The sequence below is a fragment of the Dysidea avara genome, chromosome 3 (assembly GCF_963678975.1).
Source record: "Dysidea avara chromosome 3, odDysAvar1.4, whole genome shotgun sequence".
In the NCBI taxonomy this organism is placed as follows: Eukaryota; Metazoa; Porifera; class Demospongiae; order Dictyoceratida; family Dysideidae; genus Dysidea; species Dysidea avara.
In genome coordinates this window covers 18,768,317-18,794,278 of record NC_089274.1, presented here as the reverse complement: position 1 = coordinate 18,794,278, position 25,962 = coordinate 18,768,317, and the positions used below count along the sequence as shown (strand labels likewise).

General features: G+C 40.0%; 4 protein-coding genes across 5 annotated transcripts; 2 read left to right on the top strand and 2 right to left on the bottom strand.

Moving 5' to 3' along the window:
- Nucleotides 1–609: 609 nt before the first annotated feature.
- LOC136249911 (uncharacterized) lies at nt 610–3,890 on the bottom strand. Its single transcript, XM_066042042.1, has 10 exons — nt 3,685–3,890; nt 3,535–3,633; nt 3,455–3,482; nt 3,037–3,126; nt 2,876–2,980; nt 2,458–2,688; nt 1,328–1,488; nt 1,220–1,279; nt 911–964; nt 610–852 (listed from the first exon to the last, which is right to left on the bottom strand). The coding sequence occupies exons 1-10, from the start codon at nt 3,790–3,792 to the stop codon at nt 778–780; spliced, it is 1,011 nt and encodes a 336-aa protein (XP_065898114.1). The 5' UTR covers nt 3,793–3,890; the 3' UTR covers nt 610–777.
- Nucleotides 3,865–8,318, top strand: LOC136249912 (elongator complex protein 6-like). The gene is made up of 7 exons (XM_066042043.1): nt 3,865–4,024; nt 4,075–4,153; nt 4,284–4,354; nt 4,401–4,528; nt 7,393–7,579; nt 7,879–8,031; nt 8,077–8,318. The coding sequence occupies exons 1-7, from the start codon at nt 3,980–3,982 to the stop codon at nt 8,182–8,184; spliced, it is 771 nt and encodes a 256-aa protein (XP_065898115.1). The 5' UTR covers nt 3,865–3,979; the 3' UTR covers nt 8,185–8,318.
- On the bottom strand, nt 8,194–11,615 carry LOC136249913 (AP-5 complex subunit sigma-1-like). 2 transcript variants are annotated; one of them, XM_066042044.1, is made up of 7 exons: nt 11,486–11,615; nt 11,253–11,371; nt 9,823–9,861; nt 9,710–9,772; nt 8,814–8,931; nt 8,369–8,428; nt 8,194–8,318 (listed from the first exon to the last, which is right to left on the bottom strand). In XM_066042044.1, exons 1-7 carry the CDS (start codon nt 11,567–11,569, stop codon nt 8,244–8,246), a joined length of 558 nt encoding a protein of 185 aa, XP_065898116.1. In that variant the 5' UTR covers nt 11,570–11,615; the 3' UTR covers nt 8,194–8,243. The 2 variants fall into 2 exon arrangements, with proteins under 2 accessions (XP_065898116.1, XP_065898117.1); XM_066042045.1 differs by having other exon boundaries at nt 9,823–9,858.
- Nucleotides 11,616–11,618: 3 nt separating this feature from the next.
- On the top strand, nt 11,619–25,475 carry LOC136249909 (adenosine deaminase-like). The gene is made up of 10 exons (XM_066042041.1): nt 11,619–11,780; nt 11,906–11,967; nt 12,020–12,142; nt 12,198–12,442; nt 12,823–12,941; nt 13,902–13,973; nt 14,513–14,611; nt 14,755–14,816; nt 16,527–16,656; nt 25,191–25,475. Exons 1-10 carry the CDS (start codon nt 11,736–11,738, stop codon nt 25,305–25,307), a joined length of 1,074 nt encoding a protein of 357 aa, XP_065898113.1. The 5' UTR covers nt 11,619–11,735; the 3' UTR covers nt 25,308–25,475.
- The last annotated feature ends 487 nt before the right edge of the window (nt 25,476–25,962 follow it).

Genomic DNA, 25,962 nt, shown 5'->3' with positions numbered 1-25,962 from the left:
GCATGAAAATCATCAGAAATAATGAAAAAGGCTGAGACATCATCTTATTTTACAGTGGGAATCCTATATGAAGGGATTTTTGGTCATGTGACTACTTTTGGATATTTACATGTTAAAATTGTGCTGATAGCAACTGCTGCAAACATTCCAATAACAAATTAGCACTTGTTTGCTTAATCTTAAAGGTAAATCCACGTGAAAATCACCAGAAACAACAAATTGAAGCACCTTCCTATTTTGAGTGGAAACCCTACCTTAGCTACCCCCTCCATTAATTTTTGTAGCAGTCTCTACACTTGTGCATTAAGCTTATAATCTCTTTGGTTTCTGACAGTATTACAATAATGAATAGATGTGATTGACACCACCCTGTCTGGATCATTGTTAATTGCATTAAGGTATTATATGAATGTCATACAGCCAACTAGCTCCTTTTGCACTTACACAAAACCCCTGATGCCAGTGTGGCCTAGACACAAAAGCGTAAATATTTGCATCATTGATATCAATGGCATCCATGAAAAAAATTCTACTACAAATTTAGACAAGTGGACAATTTTGGATGCTCACCCATTTGTTAGGGTAGCTGAGGCACAACATTACTGGACATTAGTAAACACTGGTGAATATACTTGAATACAACCACTGACAGCTAGTTCTAGCATACAAATGTATGTATGCAAACTACATATGTATGTATGTATGTACATATATACGTATGTATTGGAATGAAAGTATACAAAAGTGACTGTGGTAGGTGGTAAAACATAACAGCCATCAACTCTGAAGGTTGAGTGGCTTGAGTAATTCCAACTGTTCTAACACTTCTGACTTTCTCGAGATCTTCTGAAGCTATCGGATACAAGAGGTCTTGCTAGTAATAATAAAACTTCAAACACAAAGTACCTACCTGATCAGGGTCCAGGTTTTCACCATTGTCTCTGGCTTGCTCTAATTTCTCGATCTATAAAGAGAATTTCAAGAATGTACAACTTTGCATGCAATGATGTACAAGTAAAGATCATTTTACAGGAATGGTAAGCTTATTTCCTATTAAAGCCTGTCTACAAACGCTGCATGCAAATCTAGACACACAACACATCATCTACAAAAATTGCAAGTATCTAATTCTGCAATTCCAGTATTCTACCATTATTTATACACTCAAATATTGAATTCCAAACTTCTAACACTACACACAGTTGTGCCCACTCTTCACCTGTCTTAACATCTTGTTGAGTTTCCTGTCTCTCTTCTTTAGATCTTCTCTAGTCAGGTCCTATTTAGTGCTCAGTAACAACTGACAATTAATCATCACAAAACACACCCTCAAGAAATCAGGCAAAGCTTGCCAGACTGGATCAACTGGTTGTTTGTGATCTTGCTGTAGCAGTGGAGGCTGGCTAGGGTGAAGGGTAGGAGGATATTGTGCTTGTTCTAGTGGAAAGTGTGCAGCAGTTGATGCCAAGCCTCCATTTGTTAAAGTGTCTGCAAAGAAGACAATACTTGCTGCAGGTGTACACTTTTAATGTATGCAGTACTTTGATCAACTAAACAACAACATACTAAACAGATCATTCCTTCAGTTGAGATGAGAATGACTATCAACACTTAACAGTGTTTATACCACAAGCAAATTACATGCTTTATTTGCCAAGGTGCTAAATACTTAGCTGTAATTCTAAATTTCTAATAAACACTGGAGTTACTACTAGTGCTGAGCGATAAAAGAAAATTCACTATCACGATAGAGATTGAAGTATTATTCACGATATACGATAATATCACGATAATATCACGATAATTACACTTTGAATGATCTTCAGTCAAGTTCCAAGTATTCAGTGCACGTTAAGCATAATTAACACCATCATTGATTACTATTTGCTTGGTTTTCTTGTAAGTGCATCAATTAGGTAATTAGTTGCATGGGCGGCCGATATTTCCACAATTTTTGTTACAGCCTTGCAGCCAAACTTATCTATGATAAAGCAAGCCAAATAGTTATAAAACAGCTAAGCCAGCTTCTCAAGCAGAATTTTTAGTGGAATTCTAGACCCTTTGCGAAGCGATTGACTAATTGCGTGGGCGGACAATAAATACACCGCTTGTTATAGCCTTGCAACCGAACATTTCGTGAATAAGCAAGCCTAAAGAGTTACAAAACAGTGTTTCTAGTAATCTTACAGCAATATTGCAATAGTAAGCTGTAATTATATCGCGATAATGATTTTTTGATCGTGAGTATCGAACTATCGATATTATCGCTCAACCCTAGTTACTACACTAAAGTCATAATATATGTTCCATGGTTGGTCAAAGTTCTAGCTGACCATATAAACATCACTACCATTAGCTACCATCCTGCACTTGGTGCACACTAAGAAATTAATGCCCAGGACTGGGTGCAGGTCATAATAAACATCCACTTCTACACAGTATAGTTACATAACATACTTGTAGGGGGGACTGCTGTGGCTCCTCTACCAATAGGCCACTGTGGCTGTCTTGGGAATGTTGTTATTGCAGTACTGCGACCTCTTCCCCTGCAGTAACCTCTACCAGTGGTAGGCTTCTGCTGTGTAACAGCTACGCCTCTCCCATTCTGGAGTTGTGTCATTACTGTACCATTTGCAACACCACTGGGGAGGTGGGGCTGGATAGCAGAGCCGCTTCCTCCATGTGCACCTATTATTATAACACAATGAACAGACAATCCAACTAAGACTACTGAAACTTTGATGGACATTGACAAACATTTGCTACAAGTATACTGATGACAAGAATTTTGACTTCCAAATAAATAGATTTAAAGGTGTTTACACTGATTACAGGTTGACCATGTTTCTTGGTGTGTGCTGCTATAATCACATACCAGTTTGTGTTACCAGGTGATGTTCTGTCTTTAGTTGAGGTTGAAAGTTGACAGTATTTCCAGGGAGACTCTGCTCATTGTCTGATTTCGGCTGAACAACATAGTCTGCAGCAGCAGAAATCAGAAACTACTACTTAACGCCAACTTTAGTTAGCACCCACCATCTTCATCCCAAGATTCCACGCTTGTGGGTTTTGACCACTCTAAGTTGTATGATGGCACCTCAGTGTTTCCTTTCTGTGTGTGGTCAACTGTGTTGAGAGACATACAGTAAAAATGGATATCCCAAATACAGCTACAGTAAATTGCAAGACAGTTGTCAGTTACAATTCCTTTTGCTGGTGTGATCACATGAAAAACAGCTAATCAGATATTTCATAAGAATTTGAAAAAGTCTGGCCGCCTATCATTGGTTGGTTTTCACATGAGTGCCATTCAGAATTTTTGTACGACTGACAACCGACATGCAAATCACTGTAAAAGGCCACAACACCATGCAGGCATGCAAAAGCACGTGAGAAAATTCAAATTCACACGTACGCACATTTTTCTGGAATACTTGTACGTCAAACACTATACCTTTCTCTAATCTTCTCTCAACTACGCTCTACAGAAGGCCAAGATATGAATCATTTTAAACAAGGCCACACTTGGCTTACTCTATCCGGGCACACTCTGATATGGTAGTTTATTTCTGGTACGGGTATAACGTGACGGGCATTAAACGGGCATAGTTTGTATTTCTGATTTGGATGATTCTGCGATAAAAGTGTAACAAAATCATTTTTTTTTAAAAACTGGTAACTGACTTTTCTGCATTTTACCAAGTGGTAAGGGAATCTCTTCCTCCTAATTCTGTGTATCGGATCGTAAGGGCAGATTTCTAGTTCCTCCGGATCGTCGTAGTCGATATCCATGTCAGAACACAACACTACACACCGTCAAACTCTACAGTAGACCACCTGTTCTACAGTCGCGCACAAACGCGCCAACAATAAATTAGATCCATAGAAACGCGAACAATTATTTCAATAATTGCACGTGAGCCTTCTCAAGAACGATACTAATATTCTACTAGACATGCTCTGAGACACGTCTAACGAGATGTTTCCAGATGTAACTACCTTCTTAGCTTGTAAAGAATTCAAGGTGTGTAGAGGTGTTATTTGAGAGTCGCACGTGATCATGTCATTTTACAGAATAAATTTGTTTTGATTTCTGACTCACAAGTGAATGGAAACTTCATGATTCAACACTTCCTTGTGCAAGCCTTGAAAAGTACCAGACTTTTTGTTAGTCTCACGTGGCCAGACTACTTTTCCCAGGGTAGGAAAAGAAACACAATGAAAGGGAAATACAGTCTGGCCATGATAGACTACTCTGACAGTTCCATAATTTCACCCATTAGGTGGTAGTATGGTGTATCTTGTCTCCTTTGGACAACTACTGGTTCACTATAGTACCATAGCCAGCAAACTGGTATGTTGTGTCTTTGTACTGTCATGTTGTTACTGTTGTGTCATAGGGAGTGAATGTGTCAAAGTGTGTTAGTACTGGACAGTTACATTTTGTGGATTGTCTCACAAAACTATTTAACAATGATACCATGCCAGATAGTGCTGACCCATTGAAGTCATTCAAGCTAGACCAGAAGTAAGTTGTGGTTTCAAATTCTATTAGGAGGTGGTATTCAGTCTGCTATCATTTACCAAGTCCACCCTAAAGGCCTAAATATGCACAGCCATGTGTGGTAGTACGCAGTGCTGAAGATTGTTACTTTTTGGCTGAAGCATGTAACGTTCTAATGATTTTTATCGCTAATGTTCGTCTTATTGCTTAACTTTGTAGTGCTCAAGCACTCAAATTATTCACATTTGTCCCAAGAAAACTACTCAAATTGGTTACCCAGCACACAGAATGATACACATGTGCACAGTATACCTTGCATTCATTATAATAATTTATATATAGTTGTAGATTGCGTAATGTTATACTAGTGATTTGACCATGGTGGAATGGGATGTATCTATGTAATCATGATGTGAGCATGGGTAATTTAAAAGATTGTTGAAATTGGCTTGTTGGTGTCGGTGAGAACTTAATGAACCGAGTCAACTGACCCATGGCACTGCCTTGTGAATAGTAGATTCAATGGACTTTATCTACAATGACGTCACGAGCACAAGATGGCCGTGTTATTTGGGGGACTAATGTTACAGGCACCTATGCAGAAATTGTTTTAATCGATCATATTTCAGCTAGGGAAGGAGATATTGACCTCTAAGCAACAGGTATAGTTACAAGACAAAACAATGAACGATTTGTATCGCATGCTGGAAAATTTTCGAGATAACGCTCGTTTGCAATGGCTTTTGTTACTTTATACTAGGGGTGAAATGATTATTAAATTTTAGGTATTTGAATATTCTTCAAATTAACGAACGAATTAACGAATTATTCTTTAAGAATATTCTGTATAATTAGGTGCTTGAAAGGGACAAAATCACTTTGATTACTACTAAAACTTTAAATGTTAAAAAAGAAAAGTCCTTTACATGTATTATTAAAAAATTATATTTTAAAATGACAGTTTTCAGTTGTCAAAATGTTTTCAAGGTTAAATGTGTACATTATCTGATTAACGAATAACGAATATTTCTTAACGAACGAATATTCGTACTATTCGTTTCAGCCTTACTTTATACCCATACCTGTTAGCTACCAGTTGGTATCTTTAGTGTTGTTTTAGTACAGCAAATTCATTTTAGTTTAGTTCTAGTTCTTGTACCCATAGTCCACTACAGTTTTAGTTAGTGTTAGTTCTGGTACCACATATTTTTGTAATTTTAGTTAGTATTAGTTTCATTATAGTTAGTGTTAGTTTTAGTGTTAGATATCTTCACATATACTAACCTTGGTAGCACCCCCTAGACTTCCAGAAACTTTAGATTTGGTGTTTTGATAGATTTTTCAATTTTATTTCCCATTTTATATCAATGAGGCAAACTGTACCGAGAATTCAATTCTTCAATTATTACACGGAATTTGCTGTTATCTACTAAATTCAGTGGTACATTGTTAGCACCTATAAAGATTGCAAGATGAAATGTATAATAGCCTTATGTTTATTGTTATTAGGGTTGTAGAATTTAGATACTAAACTACGTATTGGCAAGGAGGACTGTTTCAGTTATTAGGGTTGTACAATTTAGATCCTAATCTACGTATTGGCAAGAAGGACTGTTTCAAATGGCTAGAAGAACCTCTCCCTTTGTCTTTTCAATTTCAGCTGCTTCAAAATGTTTATAAGTGTCAGTATGGCATGTCTTCAAATGCTTCTTCAAGTTTATAGAATATTGTCCTTTAAATTCTTTATATACCACAATAGATGATATGCACACTCTATTACTCGAACGAAAAATGATCATTTAAGCGTAGACGGCGCAAAACTCGACGGTAACTTAAAAGCGGAAGTCCCATACAAAAGTATGGGAAGCAAATGCGGCTCGAGCAATAACACACCACTCGAGCTAAGGACAGGCCATCTTGCTTGCCATACACTTCTTTTGCACGGAAAGAAGTGTATGGCAAGCGAGATGGCCTGTCCTTAGCTCGAGTGGTGAGTTATTGCTCGAGCCGCATTTGCTTCCCATACTTTTGTATGGGACTTCCGCTTTTAAGTTACCATCGAGTTTTGCGCCGTCTACGCTTAATTGATCATTTTTCGTCCGAGTAATAGTTTGCATATCGTCTATTCAAACCATCAGTACTTTTCATAGTACACACACTTTTGTCCTTGATCTTATCATTCCTGAAGTGGTTCCACACTCGATCCACTTGACTAGGCCTTCCACCTGGTTCAGCACAACTTCCACTTGCCCATTGTGCACAAATGAACAGAAGCTCTATATAGAATGCTTAAATAACCTAAATCAGCAGAATTAATGCTGAATAACAATGTTTTATAGTAGCATTTGCAGGTATCACCATCTTCAAAGAAAAGTGTTAAGTGGTTTATATAGTGTACAATACCTTTTTATGTAGGATTGCTTGAGAAACCTTTCAGTTAGTTCTAGTTCTTGAGCTAAAAGTTTTAATGGTTTTGGTTTAGTTCTAGTTTTTGAATCAAAAATTGAAAGAATTTTAGTTTAGTTTTAGAACTAAAATAGACCACAATTTTAGTTTAGTTCTAGTGTACTAGAACTAGAATTAAATTGCTGTACTAAAACTAGATTTAGTTCTAGTTCCTTAGAACTAAAACAACACTAGGTATCTTGCTTCACAAGTGAAATATGATGATCAAAACAATTTTTCCATAGGCGCCTGTACCCCAAATAATGCAACCATCTGATAAAGTCCATAAAGGAGTAGTCACATGTACCACAAAAAAACTTTTTTTTTTAAATGTTTGGGAAAATCAAGTTAATTTTCAATTCATTAATAAGACTGTCTCATTATGTGTCTCAAAGGTGGTCCAACTGATACAGTAGTGATTTTTACAATTATCATTGTCTCAGGGACATGTCGTTGAGGCCACTCTATGAGGCACTGAAGATAGAAGTGGAAGCACAAACAGCCAAGGGCAACACATGTTCCATTGTAATTGATGACTACAGCATCTTACTGAGTCTGGGAGTCACCCTATCACATCTAGTGGACTTCATACATTACCTCAGAGTGATGTTGTGTACTGACACCACTAATGTATGTGTGTGTGGTGGTGTACCCTTTCTTTGAGATTTTGATGAAAATTTAGTGACATTAAGAAATTTGTCCTTTAGGGACTTCACTTAATGACAAAACTCATTTGCTGGTGGCAACAAGTTGATTTTTTTTAGGATGAAGATCCAGTTGTTGTGGCTCCTTTGGTACATGTGTAGACTGGTAGTCACCACTGGGGTTAAGACTTTTCAACAGAACTTTCTGACTTCCTTCTTTATGTTATAGCCTCCTAGTGAGATAGTGTTTAAGGAGTGAGGGTTCCACTGTTTGTTGTACACTAGGGAGGTCCCCTTGTGGTAATGACACACTGTGATGAAGACATGGACGAGGATGAAGATGGACGTCTACTAAGGGATCACTTGGCACATGTTTGTCACATGCACATCAGTGCTACTGGACTGAAGACTGGCCACAGCAAAGATGTTCATGGAGAGGTACTCATAACACCACGGTACTCTAATAAATTACATGTTGTCTAGTTAAAGGTACAACGATATGAAGATGACTCAGCACAAATACTCCAGTTTAAAGTGACAGACAGAAACGTTCACTTGTTTGCTAAGGGTACTTCTAGTGCAGTGTTATAGCAGAGGTCATTTTTCTGATACTTATTTTTATTAATTTGATATAATTAATGAATTGTGTGTTAGTGTTTTGCAGCTAAAATAGAGTCCAACTGTTTTTCATATTGTTTCACTAACTTGTGGTTCATGAATAATAACTGTAAGAAAAGGTGTGGTGAACATAGGTCGTGATCATGTGATAACGTACCTGTCCGTTTGGCAAGAACTGGTGTACTATTGCTGCCATTCTTTCTGGCTTCAGCAGAATCTAAAGAGACATATGTATATAGTTGACACAGCAGCAGCAGACTAGGGGCATTGCGAATAATAAAAGGTCTTATTTTAATACTTTTGCAAGTAATTGTAAATGTTAGCTGGTAAAATGATGGAAGCAAATTTTTTTTTTATGTGCATTAAGAACACTTCACCACTATGTCAAAAAGGGTAATGGTACAAAAAGGCACTTCAAAGTAAAAAGCCTACACGTAAGCAATGGCATTGTGGTATATGAAAAAAGTAAATATTCATTTAGCAAAGTGATGTGTAGCTGTGACTGCTATAAAGAAGTACAGTAGAGAAAATTAATGGCAAGATTTACTGTTCAAATGCTTGCCCCACATAGGTAGCTACACAGTAGTTGTGGTGAGGCTTACCTCAGCTAGTGAGTTATCTCTCAGGATATTATCATGTGTAGCCTTAGCTATCACTTGTAGCACATTGTCTGCTAACAAGTTGTTCTCATCAGTTAAACAAACCAGAGCATGTCCACACCTGAAATATTTAGTAGTGTGCACATGTGCTAAAACTGATGTGATCTACCTAATGTATACCTTGTTATGAACTATACACAATGGAACCTCTCTGACACCTCTGTATTGGGAACAACCTCTTTTAATAAGGAAGGACAGGTCTCTAGATTACAAACAACAAAACATTTGCAATGGTGTTCACCCTCACTGTAGCTAACACCTTGGAGCGGTTCACTGCAACCAGAGACAAATTCTTCAAGGTTTAAAATATTTGCAAAGTATGGTTGAAGGATGTAGTAATCATTACAAAAAGCATTAAGCCTGCCATTTTCAAGAACAGATTTTTTTTTAATTTACAACAAAAAATCTCAACCACAGACAGTAAACGAAGCTACAGTCCTCAACACCTTTATCCTCTAGGAAACTGTGCCTCGGAGATCTTAACACTGAATCTGTTGAACACACACACACACACAAAAAAAATCCCTGAGTTAGTGGTGACTGATCCTCCAGCAATGTGTAGCCTTGGTGCAGTCAGGTCATCGTGACAGAGCAGTTGTGAATGATTAATAAACCTTGTTGCAAGAAATTTTTGGAGTACACAAAATTTTGATTTGGTATCAAATCCTTCAGCACAGAATCCAATATTATTACAAATTCCTAAATCCACGTAATCCTACCAAGGTTAGTAAATTACAATGTGTCTACCATGTTTCACAAGTTTGGATTCTTGTACTTAAATGGCTGATACATTTAGGACCTGATGTGTAATAGTACAAAAGTTGTTAACTTGTCCTTACTGTTGTCCAGATACAAGCCACACCACAATGGAATCAACTGGAAATGGTTCTCCTGCAAATAACCTATGAATAAAACATTGTAATGATATTTGTGGTGTATACATTTGACTCACTTGAAATATCCTTTCTCTATCAGTCCACTTCCCTTACTGCTAAAACAAAACACTCATTTTAATGCAGCAAATGATTGACCTATTGCAGGCTAGTTGTTAGGTAAGGCTGCTGGTCACAGCAAGAGTTCATAATATATATATACTAAGGATACTCTCATATACCCCTGTAGAAGGGCATATCATGAAGTTATGCTATAACGCTTCCGAATTCTCCCATTTCTCTTTGTATAATTAATGAACGCGTGCCTAACAATGTTGCTAGCAACCAAACTAACTCTAGCTTTCAGCGTTTCTCACCGAACTACGAGCGCATATTCATGGGTTTAGACAACTGCGTAGGCATTTCTTGCCAGGACTTTCGTGAATACGACATTCCTAAGCATTGCAAGTGTAGCACAAGTGCTAACGATTCTTGCACTTTTATGGCTGCTTGTATGTCACAAACCACAACACCTTGTTGTTACATCATAACTTCCCAATATGCCCTTCTACAGGGGTATATGAGAATAGGATACTCTCCTCAGTATATATGAACTCTTGATAAAATTAATCTCAATTCACTGGTTCATAGTATTGACCTGGTAAAGATGGTGCTTCTCTGGCGAGTTTAGTTTGTGATCAGAACATACTGGCATATGCTTAATACCTACAAAAAATGTGGGATATGATAGTAGGCTAGAAACTGGTTTTGATTTACTGCAAGATGCACTTGAAGCAGTATATTAGTTTACTGGCAATGCTATACAATTGACAATATAATCGCACATACATCACTTGTTTTGTGCCATGGCTAGTGCACAAAGGGGACTACCCTATTTATTTATTTACCTATTACAAAGCAAATGTGACAAATCTATACAAGGCCACTCCAAATCAGACTGCAGTTTTCCCCACCGCATTGGATGTCATTATTTTTCCAAAACCACTTTCTGTGCTGCTATATAGAAACTCCTCATGGAACCTTCCATTTTGCATTGTGCACAATGAAAAAATAATCAAGGAATGGTCTTGGTGGTTGCTGGCTATAGGTGTAGTACAAAGAAGCCAGTTTCATGACCTTTAAAGATCGAGATTCTCTAATACAGTAGTCACACCATTTAATAATGATAATGAGCCTCCCACCTACACCAAATATTGAAAATATCAGGACAGGAAACTATAGTCTCATATATCACAGGAAAAAAAATTCCAATCCCAATATTGGTTTGTGTTGCATAAAACCAATTGTAGCCAATATTTGTATTGTAATTCCCAATGTTTGTATTGTAATTCCCAATATTTGTATTGTAATTCCCAATGTTTTATACAACAAAAATCAATATTGGGATCAGAAAATTTGCTTCTATTTTAAAAACCTATATACCTCTCTATTTAGATATTATACAGTGTTCCAGACACACATGGAATATTTTGTATTAATCATTCCTTACTCATCAGTGCCATACTCCTCCTTCAGTTTGCAGCTAATCCTGAACGAGTACTCCGACTGTACTCGACTAGCCACCGACCTCAAATTGACCTTACGGGCATACCTCTGGGCATCATCATCCTGCGAAAGTAAGAAACTTTACAGTGCTTCATGACCTCGGTTCATGACACATAGACAAGTTTCAACATTTGAAAACATAAGCCACTTCTCAAAGCTACAATAGACTACACTCACTATAGTATCATCCCCAAACACACACGAGTGAAGAATCCTGAATGAGTTATCAGCCAGGGAGATGCAAAGATATCCTAGAACCATGTTTGACGCGCACCTCAAATTAGCGCTTACAACAGTTAGCCTAGCAGTTAGCGCCTCCTTTTGTCTATTACCAGCTTATAAGCTCCTGCTATTACCAAAGCAACGTGAAAACTTTTACCACACGAGTGCAAAAGTACAAGACACAGTGCAAAGTTTGTCTACTACGATGTCTACAGTGAGGGACGATGCGTTTTACAAGTCAATTCCTAAAGTAAGGTTCTACTGGCACCGGAATTTTAATATGGCTAGGCTAGCTAGAGTATCCTGTATGCTATCATAGATACTACACGGTGGGTGTAGTATCTATGATGCTATCTAGCGATGTTATTGTCTTAGGTGGAGTTGCACGTTCATTTGGATGGAGCATTCCAATGGAAGACGCTAATGGCCATGGCTAAGTTAGCTGAGGTATTTCCCTATGCATATAAGGTTACATGTTAATTATTGCAGAGAGAGAAACATTCCAATGCCTGACAATGAGCAGGATTGCCTTGACCAAGTTAGTCTTAGCAGTCCAACTAAGTCACTTGCTGACTTTATCTCAAAGTTTGACACGGGCAATAACATAATGGGGTAAGTATACTAGTACCTGTGTTCACAACATCAACAAGATTGACACTTCTCACAGTGGTTCTTCTAAGGGACTACAGTTGGCTAGTTATGATTTCTGCAAGGCCAGCCATGAGGCTGGAGTGTTGTACTCAGAATTGAAGTTCAGTCCTGCATTCTGCAAACACTCAGAAGTGGCACCTGACAATGTTACACTGACATACAATGAGGTGATGGATGCTATACTAACTGGTATACACAGAGGGGAGAAAGAGTTTGGAATTAGAGTGAACTTAATAATCGTCATTATGATTAATATGCCAGGTATGTTCAATTCAAACCTTGGTACATGTACTTAGTAGTACTTCATAACCCTACAACATGTGATCATACAAGCATGAAGCCACACTCGTTCTTAGGCTGGAATATTTTGGTAGCCAACCTTCTCAGAAATCCAAAATACACAGAAATTAACCTGTCTAGTCAGGCCACCTGTGTGTCATTTGTGTAATAAGTGACCTGCCTAGTAAAAACCATTGTAAGTCCTCAAACCAGCCAAATTGATGATTCAAAATGTGTCATTGGTGTACAACATTGCCTAATGTAGCCACCTGCTTATAAGGTTGGTCCAGAATATCTTATAGTTTGTTGCCTGAAATTTATTTTTGATGTATGTTCACCTCTTGATTTTTTGTGTTATATAGAAACAGCAAATGATTTAGTTGACTTAGCACTACGTTACCGTGACAAGGGTGTGGTGGCAATGGATATTGCTGGTGATGAGTTGATACCTATGGACCAACGTCATATTAGTGCTATCAAGGTGGTAGTGTGTAGCTACTTTGTTCCCTCCTGACCCTGTAGTTAAACTTTACAATTACTGTGTAGCTAATCTACTTATAGTGTAGTTAGACTGTTTGGTGGGAGGGGGTTAGTTTTGTCCAATACATTTTGTAGTAATAATTATTCTAATAGAGCAATCTTATTGCATTTTACCAGACAGAATTTGGTGTTTGATAGATACTGGAACCAGATTCATGACCTCACATGGGGTTTTATCCCATTGTATGTATTTGCAAGCTGTTATGCCTTGGTGTATTAGCTATATATAGTGGAGCAGCTAGGCAAATTTTTATTTTTTTGTAATAATTGTTCACTTTGTGTGGAAGTTGAGATCATTGCCTGCAGGGCATTTTTTGAAAACATTTGTAAAGTAAGTTACAAAACTGTCATAAACCATACAAGTTTGTCTTTTTAGCTTCAGTGTTACCAGTGCTCTTCTGAAGGTATCAATATTTTACTGTAAAAGTACAGCCACAATCCAATAGATATGACATGTGGCACATCTATGGCTTTGAACAGATACATTACAACCTACTGACCTGGATGGACATCTCGTCCCTTGATCAACGTTCAGAGATCTAACCATCTTTTGCTTGCCTATGAAAATACAATTTCGAGTGTGTTTACTATTGAATACTTTTGTGGCTTCTGCATACTCTGTGCATGATAAGATTGGTATCCTATCTGGTAAGAATCTTGGTACAATTTTTTCACTTAGCTGCTCCACTAATATTGTAGCTAAAAACCACTCCAGTTAAAATGCTCTAATAGAACTTTCATGGTAGGCATTTGGACTACTGAGGCTTCACTGTAAATCTAGTAGCAAACATGCTGGGGTTCCTTCACAACATCTCTAGATACGGCTATATCACATACTATATAACTAAATATCATACTTAAATCAGCCAGTATTATATTAACATTACTATTGTCTTGGTAGAGAGCTAAGCAGTCAGGGCTACACATTACTTTACATGCTGGAGAGGCAGGACCTGCAACTAACGTTGAACGAGTAAGTACAATCAGGGTGGGATAAAACTTTTGAGATCCACAAAAGGTTAAACACTGTTGTGTTTAATATAGTTTTTGATGTTCCAAGTGAGCCTCATTTTGAGCCCTTGTGGGCAGCATGATAGTCTCACTTTTACCTGAGTCCGCATTGTTAATGCTTTCTTTTGTATTTAATTAGTACAAATATTTTCAGTGTAATATATTGGTTATTGTGTACCCTCTGATACCAGTAATAAGCGCTCCTGCTGATTGTACTAACATCATTTGAGGTATGGATAATACCATTGGCCATAATTCCAGCATGATGGATACAGACTTTGTTGATTAAACAGTACATAACAGAAACTAACAACATACATAGACACTTTAATGGAACAGTCATGATGAATCAAAATATCCTAACATCTAGAAGATGTGTACAAGTGATGTGATAGACAATGCATGCATATTACTGGTGAATGAGTATTGCTGCCATACTGGTATATCTTATCAGTATGGCGGAACACTATAACATTGTTTGTAATGGATGGTGTTATATAGGCCATTGAAGTACTTGGTGCTGAGAGGATAGGTCATGGCTATAGAGTACTGGAGGATGAAAAGATCTATGCTATGGCCAAAGAGAAGGTTCATTTTGAGGTATACATTATTGTTAATCAATTAATTTAATTAATGGACAGTGTAAATTTTAAATACAAAGTTAGTAGGCCGAGAGGCTTTTATTCTGTCCATACATTATCCCTGTTTGAATGTCACTTGTTATAGATTGCTATATATTTCAGGTCTGTCCTTGCTCCAGCATTTACACTGGTTCCAATCGTCTTAGTGACCATGCACTAATGAGGTTAGCACCAATAGAGCAGTCAAGAATCAAATAAAACATTAAGATGTGTTTTCATCAATGCTGCACCAAATTTAATCTCATAAGGGTAATATCAGGAGTATATAAAAAAGTGATATATATATATATATATATATATATATATATATATATATATATATATATATATATATATTACTCTTGGTAATATTTCAATTTCTGATAGCATGTCCCCAAAACAGAAGACAGTGAGTGAATGCAAGCTGTGCAAATTGTATCAACCAGTTACCATATAACGCAGGCCTAGTATAACAGGTTATTTTCGAAGCAGAAAGTTTTACAAAGTCCAAATTTCAAGGGTTTAACATTTTAAAAGTGCAAATTTTAAAGTCCAGGTGGATTTCAAATAAATGGAAATTTGTAAATTACAAAATATATGTGTGCATGCTTGCCAACAACTGACTAACCCATCTGACTCTATGCACTGGAGAGAAGACTGGGGGAGTCTCGAATCCTATTTAGTCATTAGCTCAATCATGCCTTTGCTAGAATTGGAGCATACAGCGTCAATTCCAACATAACAGTTCTGAATCAGCTGGCTATTAGTGCAGCTAAAACAAGCAATTATGTGTCCATGACAAATTTTTTGATCACGTTAAGGCAAGGTTACTTTTAATTGTGGGAATTTATTTTGAAGAATAGCAGGGAATCCCAATTTGTTGCTCCCTTTGAATATAAAGATACTCTAATAGTGCAGTCACCATATTAGAGCATTCAGTATTCAAAATTTACAAATATTTTTGCTATTTATTTATTCCTGTATTAAGGAAGGAAGCAAGCCACAAGGGAGGCTTGTGTGAAGTGCTATCTAAATATTCACTAAGCCCCGGCTGGTTTTGTACTGCGATTACTGAGACTCACATGATAGTAATATTCAATTAACCCTTAAACCCACATAATCAAGAAAACTGGATTTAAACATAATAAATACGCATGCCTTGCATAAAGTGCTGTAACTTTCAAAGTGTCCATCCTATGGCTATGCAATTTACGTCATTCTACTTGTGAGGTAACAAGGATTAAAATGATACCTGGTTTTATCCTAACGTTAAATGGTGAGACCAAAACTAGCCATGGAAATAACTTTTCGGTCAAACCCTTTTCTTTACATACCTTCATAAAATGATCGATAACTCAATGGTAGTTGCTCCTATCACCTTGCAACAACTTCCATTCGTTTCATAGTAAAATTTTCTATCAGGCCATATATGACTCACATGAGTAAACCCACAATCGAAATTAAACACGTGGCAAGAATTTTGAAACAGAAACACAGACGCAACTCGTCACTGTTCATCACTTCATAACAAGTAAGCCACTGTAGTTACAGTGTTGATATATTCTTCTCCAAGTAGCCCAGTGATCACACTTTTAATCTATGTGTATTTGTAAGTTGTAAGAATTAAGTTACCCCACCTAGTGTTACCATGTATGCCCATATTGTGTAAACACGCATTTCTGAAAAGTTCTCTGTGGGTTTAATGGTTAAAGCAAATGGTGCACAATACATATCCTACCCCTGGGCCACCATCTTTACTTTGTATCAATTGATGCAGTAATCAGTACTGCAATTTTTGTTCACAGTTGGCTATTTTGGCATAGATATCACTTTTGTAATTGTTATGTTCTGCTATCAACTGCCAGTATATATGTCACTGACAAGTTTTCTACCAGGTTTAGTCAAGATGATGTGAATTTCTCCATCAACTCTGATGATCCCTCCATCATGAGGAAGACGCTAATTGATGACTACAAGATGGCATGTAATGAATTAAGACTGAACTACAAACAGATAAGGAAATCGGTGAGCATGTGTGAAACTGCTTTGTATTTTATTTGGGTTAAGTTTTATTAGTTTTTATATCATAATTATGACTGCTATAGAACTTTTCAAGTAAAGAAACTGTCTTTGTGGATATTTACCTTATCCACAAAATTACCATCTATAAAGTAACTGGCTTGATGCTATAGTATGTACTGAATTCTTCATCTTCCTCAAAGCTACTTTTCATGAAAGATATTAACATAGCCAACTCTTAGAAAAATTTGTCAACTGTACAGTCAGTCTTTAGAGGTGTTAAATAAAGTGGACCTTCTGAACACTTCTGTGCTCAGCATTATTAAGCTAGCCAACTTGTTCAGGTCAATGAACCCGACTCATATATGTGTGAGCATTTCATATTAGATATACAGAGCTTATGATAAGAATTCTCTGTTGTCCTGCAACAATGTCCTGGCAAACCAAAATTGGCCGGACAATTGCCAGAATTGACTGGACATGTGGAAAATGAATGCCCAATATGTCTACTATAGCATAGCAAAATTAATGAACATTATAGTGGTAAGATGTCACATGCCTTACTGCAGCTGTTATATGGTTACAGTACACCAGAGGGTTGGCAATGGTACATTAGTGGTCACTCCCTTGGGTTGTAAGAATGTATACTATCTCCTGGCAACCAAGTGACTGTTATTGTTGATAGCATGAGCTCAGCCCTTAGGCTCCTTCCTTGTGCTTTGATGGGACAATGTGTCCTGCCTGACAAATTGCATTATGGTCAGACATCTATGCAATTTGACCAGATTTTGTCTAGTGTCTGGACGTTATCATAAGCTCTGCCATTAAAATTACCAATCATATCATGCTTGAAGAACCTAACAAAATAAAACCAAAGTGTATTGGAGAAGCCATAAAGTGCTCAGTAGTAAATGTACTGTAAATTGGCATATGCATAGACAAGCAAGAGTTAATGCTGCTCCTCCGCGCCAAAGGAGGGGGTCCCAACTCCACCTATAAACTAAGGCTGAAACGAATATTCGTTATTCGTTCGTTAAGAAATATTCGTATTCGTTAAGAAATATTCGTTATTTGTTAAATATTCGTTAATTGGATAATGTACACATTTAACCTTGAAAACATTTTGACAACTGAAAACTGTCATTTTAAAATATAATTTTTCATCTTAATAATACATGTAAAGGACTTTTCTTTTTTAACATTTAAAGTTTTAGTAGTAATCATAGTGATTTTGTCCCTTTCAAGCACCTAATTATACAGAAAATTCTTAAAGAATAATTCGTTCGTTAATTTGAAGAATATTCGAATACCTAAATTTAATATTCGTTTCACCCCTACTATAAACAGGATTGGCCTCTGGTACTGGTCAGGCACCGGAAATAAATACGTCACGATGACGCATACTAGTTGATATATCTGGCATGCAATATCCGTACCCCGCGTGTCACGTACTGATGTACCGCTCTATAGTACTAGCTATATCCTTGTTGGCTTAGGTGATGCCAAGCCCAGCATCTGTCACAGCATGCTCTTACTGTATAGAGTGCATGCCGGACGCGAAACCCAGTAGTAGCAATACCGGCCACGCACCACACATTACTATAGCATAACCGAGGTGGGTGGGAGGGATCACACAAAACGCCAGTGAAAATCCCGCCTAAAAGCATGAGGTAACTGATGCGCATGTACAGAAGTAGCTCCCCGTATACTATCATACCCGACGCCAGCACCACACCGTAACTAATCATCACGTGAGATAGTATAAACCGTCGCGTATTAACCTCGGTTAATCCTTCGTATTAACCGTCATTTAATGCTGCTCCTCCGCGCCAAAGGAGGGGGTCCCAACTCTACCTATAAACAAGATTGGCCTCTGGTGCTGGTCAGGCGCCGGAAGTAAATACGTCACGATGACACGTACTAGTTGATATATCTGGCATGCAATATCCGTACCCTGCGTGTCACGTACTGATGTACCGCTCTATAGTACTAGCTATATCCTTGTTGGCTTGGGTGATGCCAAGCCCAATGGGGGGGAACCCCCCATCACCCAAGCCTGTGCGCTACCCGCTCTTCGTGCTACCTAGCCGTTCATCGCGCCCCCTGCTCGTGACTCAAGAAAGGCGGGGAAAAGTGGCTTAGACAGTACCCACGTACCGCAAGTCGACACGCACGTCATGTACGAACTTGACTAACCAACCATGCAACCGAATTGCTGGCCGACCTTCCAGACAAAATCCGATAATGAGCATGCCTACCAAACGCCCACTCGCCAAACTTTGTAAAACTATATTGATTAACTATCCAGCTTAATAATGAACATGCTGACGTGACTTACTGTAATGATCCATTATTATTTCTTTCTAATAATGAACGTTAGCATTAATGTACCTATACAACAGCTCAGCTACACAGCTACAGTATACAACTAATAGCTACTAGTAAAAGTTATATAGCTATGCCTCCATCAAGTACGGAGTAATGTCCCAGCTACCTCCTGAAGTGTACTCTGTGGCGTTCTAATGTATAGAAGGTACGCTGAACTCTCCCATCGTCCCAAAGTTCGGATCAGTGAGTCCTGAATTCCGACCTTCGTCGCTGTCGTAGCTGCGCCAATCCGGAAACTATGGCCAGCGTATGATGAAGCATCGACTCCCCCTGCGTTCAGAGCGACTCTTACTGCAGAGACAAAGCATTCCCGAGTCAAGCCCTTTCCATCGCTAAACTTGAAGAGGGGGCCCGGTCCTGCCCCTCACAAGGCTAGGTAGTGTAGGATTGCGCTCACAGGGCATATATCCCTTGATGTTGCTCCCAGATACACCCTTACTCCTTGACGAAAAGGATCCGTTTTGGATGCCTTGATGTTTACCTCCACATAGCTTGGCTTCACCCGGCTATCAACTCGGACGTCCTCCAGAGATAAATTAACCTGTGGGTCGTAGCTAGCATCCGACGATATCACAACTTCACCGCATCGTAGGAAGTCGAAAAAGCACATGCACGCTGCAGCCCACAGCATCGCCCCATTCCTATCTATCGAAGGAGACCACGACCTTCGCATCACCTTCAATAGGTCCGGTGTTATCGGTAGCCTTGTTCTGGGTGGACCCCCAGTAACCCTCCCGATATCCCTAATTATATATCCCAGCTGAGGCATATTGCTCATTCGTGGATCACCAACTCCCATACTTATCTGGGCGTGCCTCACCGCTGCCATGTAGTTCTTGACTGTGCCCCCTTTCAGTCCTTCCTTAAACAGGTATGCCGCAAAACATGACAACAACTGTTCATTCACAGGAAACGGAAAATTTACGTGATACAAATTACAAAATTTTATAAAACGCTTACTTCCCTGACTGATAGTTCCTGGATGTAGATGGGGCCAAACCGTTTATAACAACTGCTGAACCGTTGTGTCCAACTCACTGATCTGCAATCAATGTGTTGGTCCAGCAAGAGTGCTGCCAGACTCCTCGGAATGGCAGTTTAACGGACTCTTCCAACGTTGGGGACCTGAGACAAGAACCAACTGATGTTATTTCTGGACACCGCATCTGCCCAAGTGTTCTGGACCCCTGGTGTATGCACTGCTTGCAGCGTAAATTGAAAACGTGCCCTGGAAAAAAACAGGCATCTTAGCAGGTGCATCACCGGTGCTGCCTTGCTGTAGCCTGAGTTTACTACTGCGACTGTTCCCATGTTGTCGCAATGTATGATCACATTGGACTCCTCCCAACGCCTTCCCCAGACAGCCATTGCCAGTACAATCGGGAAGAGTTCCATCCACAGAATGCTCTCCTCTACTGATTCTGCACCGTCTGGGGTGCAGTTAGACCATCTCCACTGTATCCACTCCTCCTGCGATGGGGCTACGGCTCCACAGCCAAACGAGCCTGACGCGTCTGTCCAGATGTGGTACTCACGACAGCCCTGCTCGGTAGGGGTGATGATAGCCATACCATTCCAGGAACTCATAAATGTCATCCACCACATGAGGTCAGCCTTGAATTCCTCATTTAACCGGATGTGATAATATGACTTTCAAAAACCCACTAAGAGTTCTATCAGGCGGCAGGTGAAAGTTTTCCCAGGCTTCACCACCTTGCTCACATAAGCCAGTTGACCATGCAGACTTTCCAACTCCTTCTTTCGGCAGTCTGTTCTATCCAGCCAACTGGCAACTGTTTGCTGTAACTCCCACAATTTCTTTTGGGGGAGCCTGAGCTTCAGTGTTGCTGAGTCAATCTCAAGACCCAAAAAGGTTAAACATGCCGTAGGTCCCTCCAGTTTCTCCCATGCCACCGGAAGACCGAGGAGGTTGAACATCTGGAGTAGTATGGCAAGGGCCACGGCACAATCATCTCGCCCTGGGGGGCCAATTAGAAGAAAATCATCCAGGTAGTGAATGATAAACCTCACTCCCTGTTGTCGTATGATCCATGTCACCGCATCTGCCACTGCTGTGAATATCTTGGGGGCTGATCGCAGCCCGAAGGGCAAGTCTGCATCTATGAAAAGTTTTCCCTGCCAGATCATTCCTAGCAAATCACGGTCCGCTGGGTGTACCAGTACAGCCCTATATGCCTGGCGTATATCCACCTTAGCCATCAGCAAGCCTCTTCCCATAGCTGCCACCCCTTGGACAGCATCCTCCACACGAACATATGCTAGAGAGCACCGAGGTATGCTAACCCTGTCATTAACACTTTTGCCCTCCGGAGAAGACAAATCCACAATTAGTCTCTACTTTCCCGGGGTGCTCTTTGGTACCACCCCAAATTGACTACGGTGAACGTCGGAGAATTGACCTGGATCCATGGGACCCAGTACCCTGCCTTCCTGACACTCTGACGCAAGGTACTCCAATATCACCTTCGGGTGTTCCTCCGCTGAAGACATGTTGAGCCTTGACGGGGCTTGCAGGGGGCTGCTCCAGTCGAACCCCAGTCTGAAGCCATTTCTAATCCCATCAACCACATAGCTTCGGAACTGCTGATCTGGGTGCTGCCTTAGGAACCTGTCCCACTCCCGCCAGTGTAAAGGAGTCACAACCCTGCACAGTTCCTGTGGAAGTCTCAGTGGGCTCAACGGACGACAGGAGTCCAAGGCTTGTAAATCTTCCATGTACTGGTAGCCCTCTATGGAGACAATAAGGGGCTATTGACTCTATCCCATACCCCAGTCTCTCACCAGCCAACAGCCCACCAACTTCTCACTAGCTCTAACCTAAGCACATGCATTCATTGGATTAGCTACAGCATCAAATAACCAGGCTGGCAAATAGCCACTGGTAGCACAGTTCGCAGTTGGATGAGGCCTCTTACCGGCTGGTGAGAGACTCCACTAAGTAATAATTCTGATTAAGCATTTAATAAAAACACACAGCGGTTGCTACATATGAATAGAGCTGAGTTTGACCTGAATCACAACAAAATTATGACATAGTTCAATAAGGCTGGAACCAACCACCTCGGTGGTGTGACCCTTGACTGGCGGCCCAACAGTATTGCTGGGTGGTTTCCACCGCAGTTGCTGCATACATGTGTATGCCGACACTGCCGGAAATGACACTCCTGCCTGTTCCAGGCTCTGCACACTTGACCAGATGATTGTATCGGCTGGGAGGCCTGGCGATGGCTAGCAGTCTGCCTTGACGACAGGGACTGAACTGTTGCCTCCAGAGCCCGCAGACGACTCGAGCCCTCCTGCTCTGGATCTCCAAGCCCACAGTCTTCGGTCCTGTGTGTAGCTGCCAAGCACAGATCACAGCGATGGGCTTGCCTACGCGGACCGTTGAAACAGATGTAGTGTAGGGTTCCATTGACCCTTGACCATGTTGTCACACCAGTCGCTGCTGCCTGCCTTCGGAACACTGTATCATAATTGACCCAACTTGTGCCACCAAAGTCCTGGCTAGCCCTAACAATCATGTACATATAGGCCATCAGTTCAGGTATCAGTGAAGGATCATGTGCTGCTCTGACACTCACATAGATTGTGATTGATTGCACCCAGGTAAAGACATCCAAAACCCTCCTGGGTCGTTGCCTCTCTGCCTTGACTGTTCCATCTTCCTCTTTAGCTAGCCAATACTCAGGTATCAACTCGCACATCTCAATAAATTCCCCCCCGTCTGATCCGTGCTGCAAGCCTCTCTGGTACTGGGGGCAAACCTTCCCCAACACAAATCCCTCCAGCATATCCCATCGGCAACTCCCTGCCGAGGTTGCCCACTTGGCTACTACTGGCAAGGCCAGTAGCTGTATTGTTGTCTGGTGTCACGGTCACAATGCCCCCAGCTTCCGACCCCTGCCGGGGGTTGTTGACCAGCTGCACATGCTGAAGTGCGGACGGAGGCGGTACTCCTAAACAGAGACACGCGACAGTAGTAACCGGGTAGAACTTGACATATATACCGGCTGTACGACAGCTATTACACTCAGGCTAGTACACTTCTCCCTTGAAGAAACATCAGGCCTCGGGCCAAGTTATAAGGCAGGATCACCGAGGGGCACTACCAGTTGCTTGGCTGCTGGGGTACCTGTGGTTCTCCAGGTGACCCCCAGGCCTCCAGTAATAAGGTAAGTACGTGACGAAGTTACAGGCCCCAGCTGCACGGCTGCGGTTGTACATAATCCCCACACCCTCACCAGGGAGGGCCCAAAAGCCTCGAGCCACCCGTAGACGGCCGAACAAACTGATATCAACCATGAAACTGCGGGTCTTCTTCGAATGCCCTTTAACGGGGGGCCACGGCATAGCGTGCCGGCGAATGATAACTACAGTGGTTAATGACGTCCCTCCCCGCTCACTGGGGCAGGGAGGGGCGAGTCATCCCGAAAGGGGAGAAGGAAGGATATCTCACCTTGGGCGAGTGGTCTCATTACTCCACCTCCCGATGATGGAAGAAGGTTCTCCCACGCTTTCTTCATCAGCTCAGTAATGGTGTCTTGTAACTCGGTCAACCCGCACTACATTCACCGCTTGAGCACTACGTCCTTCCTGTGCCAGGTCCTGAGTGTGATCCTCAGGCCTTTCTGTGCCTTGCTTCTCCTGATTTGAACCGTTATCTGCCGTCACACAAAACGCCAGTGAAAATTCCGCCTAAAAGCACGAGGTAACTGATGCGCATGTACAGAAGTAGCTCCCCGTATACTATCATACCCGACGCCAGCACCAGACCATAACTAATCATCACATGAGATAGTATAAACCGTTGCGTAGTTACCTCGGTTAATCCTTCGTATTAACCGTCACATAATCGGGAACCTGTATTCCGCGGAATACGGAATAGCAGAATTACGGAATAAGCGAAAATCACATTCTAAGTATTTTGTTATTGTTTATAGCCTCTATAACGTTTTAATATACATTCCTCACCTCATAGAGAACACAATCACGATGGCAGCGATCCTTGGGGTGATCTCTAAATAGGATATGTACAAAGATATTCACTCTAGAACTATCTAACTAATGTTAAATACACTTCACTACACAATCGCTAGAAAACTAGAAGTTCTTTGTGCTATACTTACTCATACCAGCTGTCACACACAAGTAACCGCCCGAATTTATTAGAGTTATATACGAAGTGTTAGAGCTGAGGTTGGAGCTCTGATGTTGGGAGCTGAAAGCAGTATTATTCTCCGAATTTATTTGAAACACTTGAGGAAATGGTAACAGAGTTATAAGAAAGGTCAGATTATTCCATGCATGCATGCAGGGTAGCTACGTAAGGGGTACGTAGATAGTTTTGTGCTAAACTCTTTGGACAGTTAGCTAGCTGCTCGTGTGTGACAGCTGGTATGAGCAAGTATAGCACAAAGAACTTCTAGTTTTCTAGCGATTATGTAGTGAACAGTATAGCTTAGTTAGATTGTTCTAGAGTGAATATCTTTGTACATATCCTATTTAAAGATTGCCCCGAGGATCGCTGCCATTGTGATTGTGTTCTTTACGAGGTGAGGAATGTATATTAAAACGTTATAGAGGCTATAAACAATGACAAAATATTTAGAATGTGATTTTCGCTTATTCCATAATTCCGCTATTCCGTATTCAGGTTCCCAAGATGATCATATCCAAAAACTGATTAAGGGAGGTGTCAATCCAGGTCATTAGCTTGCAGTGTTAAGAAGCACAGAGGGTCAAGGCATATGAAGCCATAGATATACAACATTATTTCTATTGGATTGTGCCTGTACTTTTTGCACTGAAATATTGTCTGTTAGAAGTATTTATTTTTACCACATTTTGACTGATTGCACCTGTACATTCATGTTATTTAAGTAAAGACGAAGATTTTGAATGCACTTGTGTGGTTTCCTGACCAGCTAGAAATGGGCTTTATAACCTAGTTGAAAAGTTTCAAACATGCCCTAATGCAATGATTCTGACATGGCACCGTATCTCAAATGATTCAGTACTAGTATTTTTTTTTTAATGGAGTAGGGATCTATGCAGTGAAATAAGAGATGAATGAATAAGTAAATAAAATAAAAACTTATAATGTTAAATTGTATGTGCTTCATCCCATACAGGTATTTAATGGTGTTGAGGCTACCTTCTTGTCAGATAAAGAAAAGACTTTGTTGCGTGACACAGTGATAAAGAAATTCCAAGAATTAGAGGCAAAATATAAAATTGACGATTCTTAGAAGAGGTAGTGTTTTTATTTGTAGAGTGGTGTAAATTAATTTTGAATATTTATGAACATATTATATATTATTTTACTTTTGATTATATTACATCATCATTATTTTGTAACTGATGTATATTATGATGATAATACCATGGGATTGTCATAATCATCATCCATTACTCTATATTACAGTATTTATCAAACTATGTCGCACGCACACACACACACACAACACACACAGCAGTATGCATTCACTCTGACTTTCCTTGGGCAGGTGCCTTCTGGTGAATGCCAGATGTTGAGGTTGAAAGTAATACACAATGAAGTGCAGCTACTGTAATTCTATATAGCCTTTTGTCAGGAAAAAGCTTATTATATAAAGGTTGTTACAGACTATCAATACTACTAACAGTGTAGTCAAGTGCACTCAGCCATGATCACAACAGATTTTGGAAATCCACAATATACATTTGTAGATAAACATTTAAGTAGTATATAATAGTACAGAGTCAACTATTACTGCCTGACATAGGCCACTTGTCAGGCAAATATCATGCATGGCCAACCACAATAGAACCTGCCTGGCAAAATGTCAGATCAAAATACAAGGTTGTAGTTTTTTTAGTGCATAAGTAAATAGCGAACACAATAATGATTGTACCATTATACAT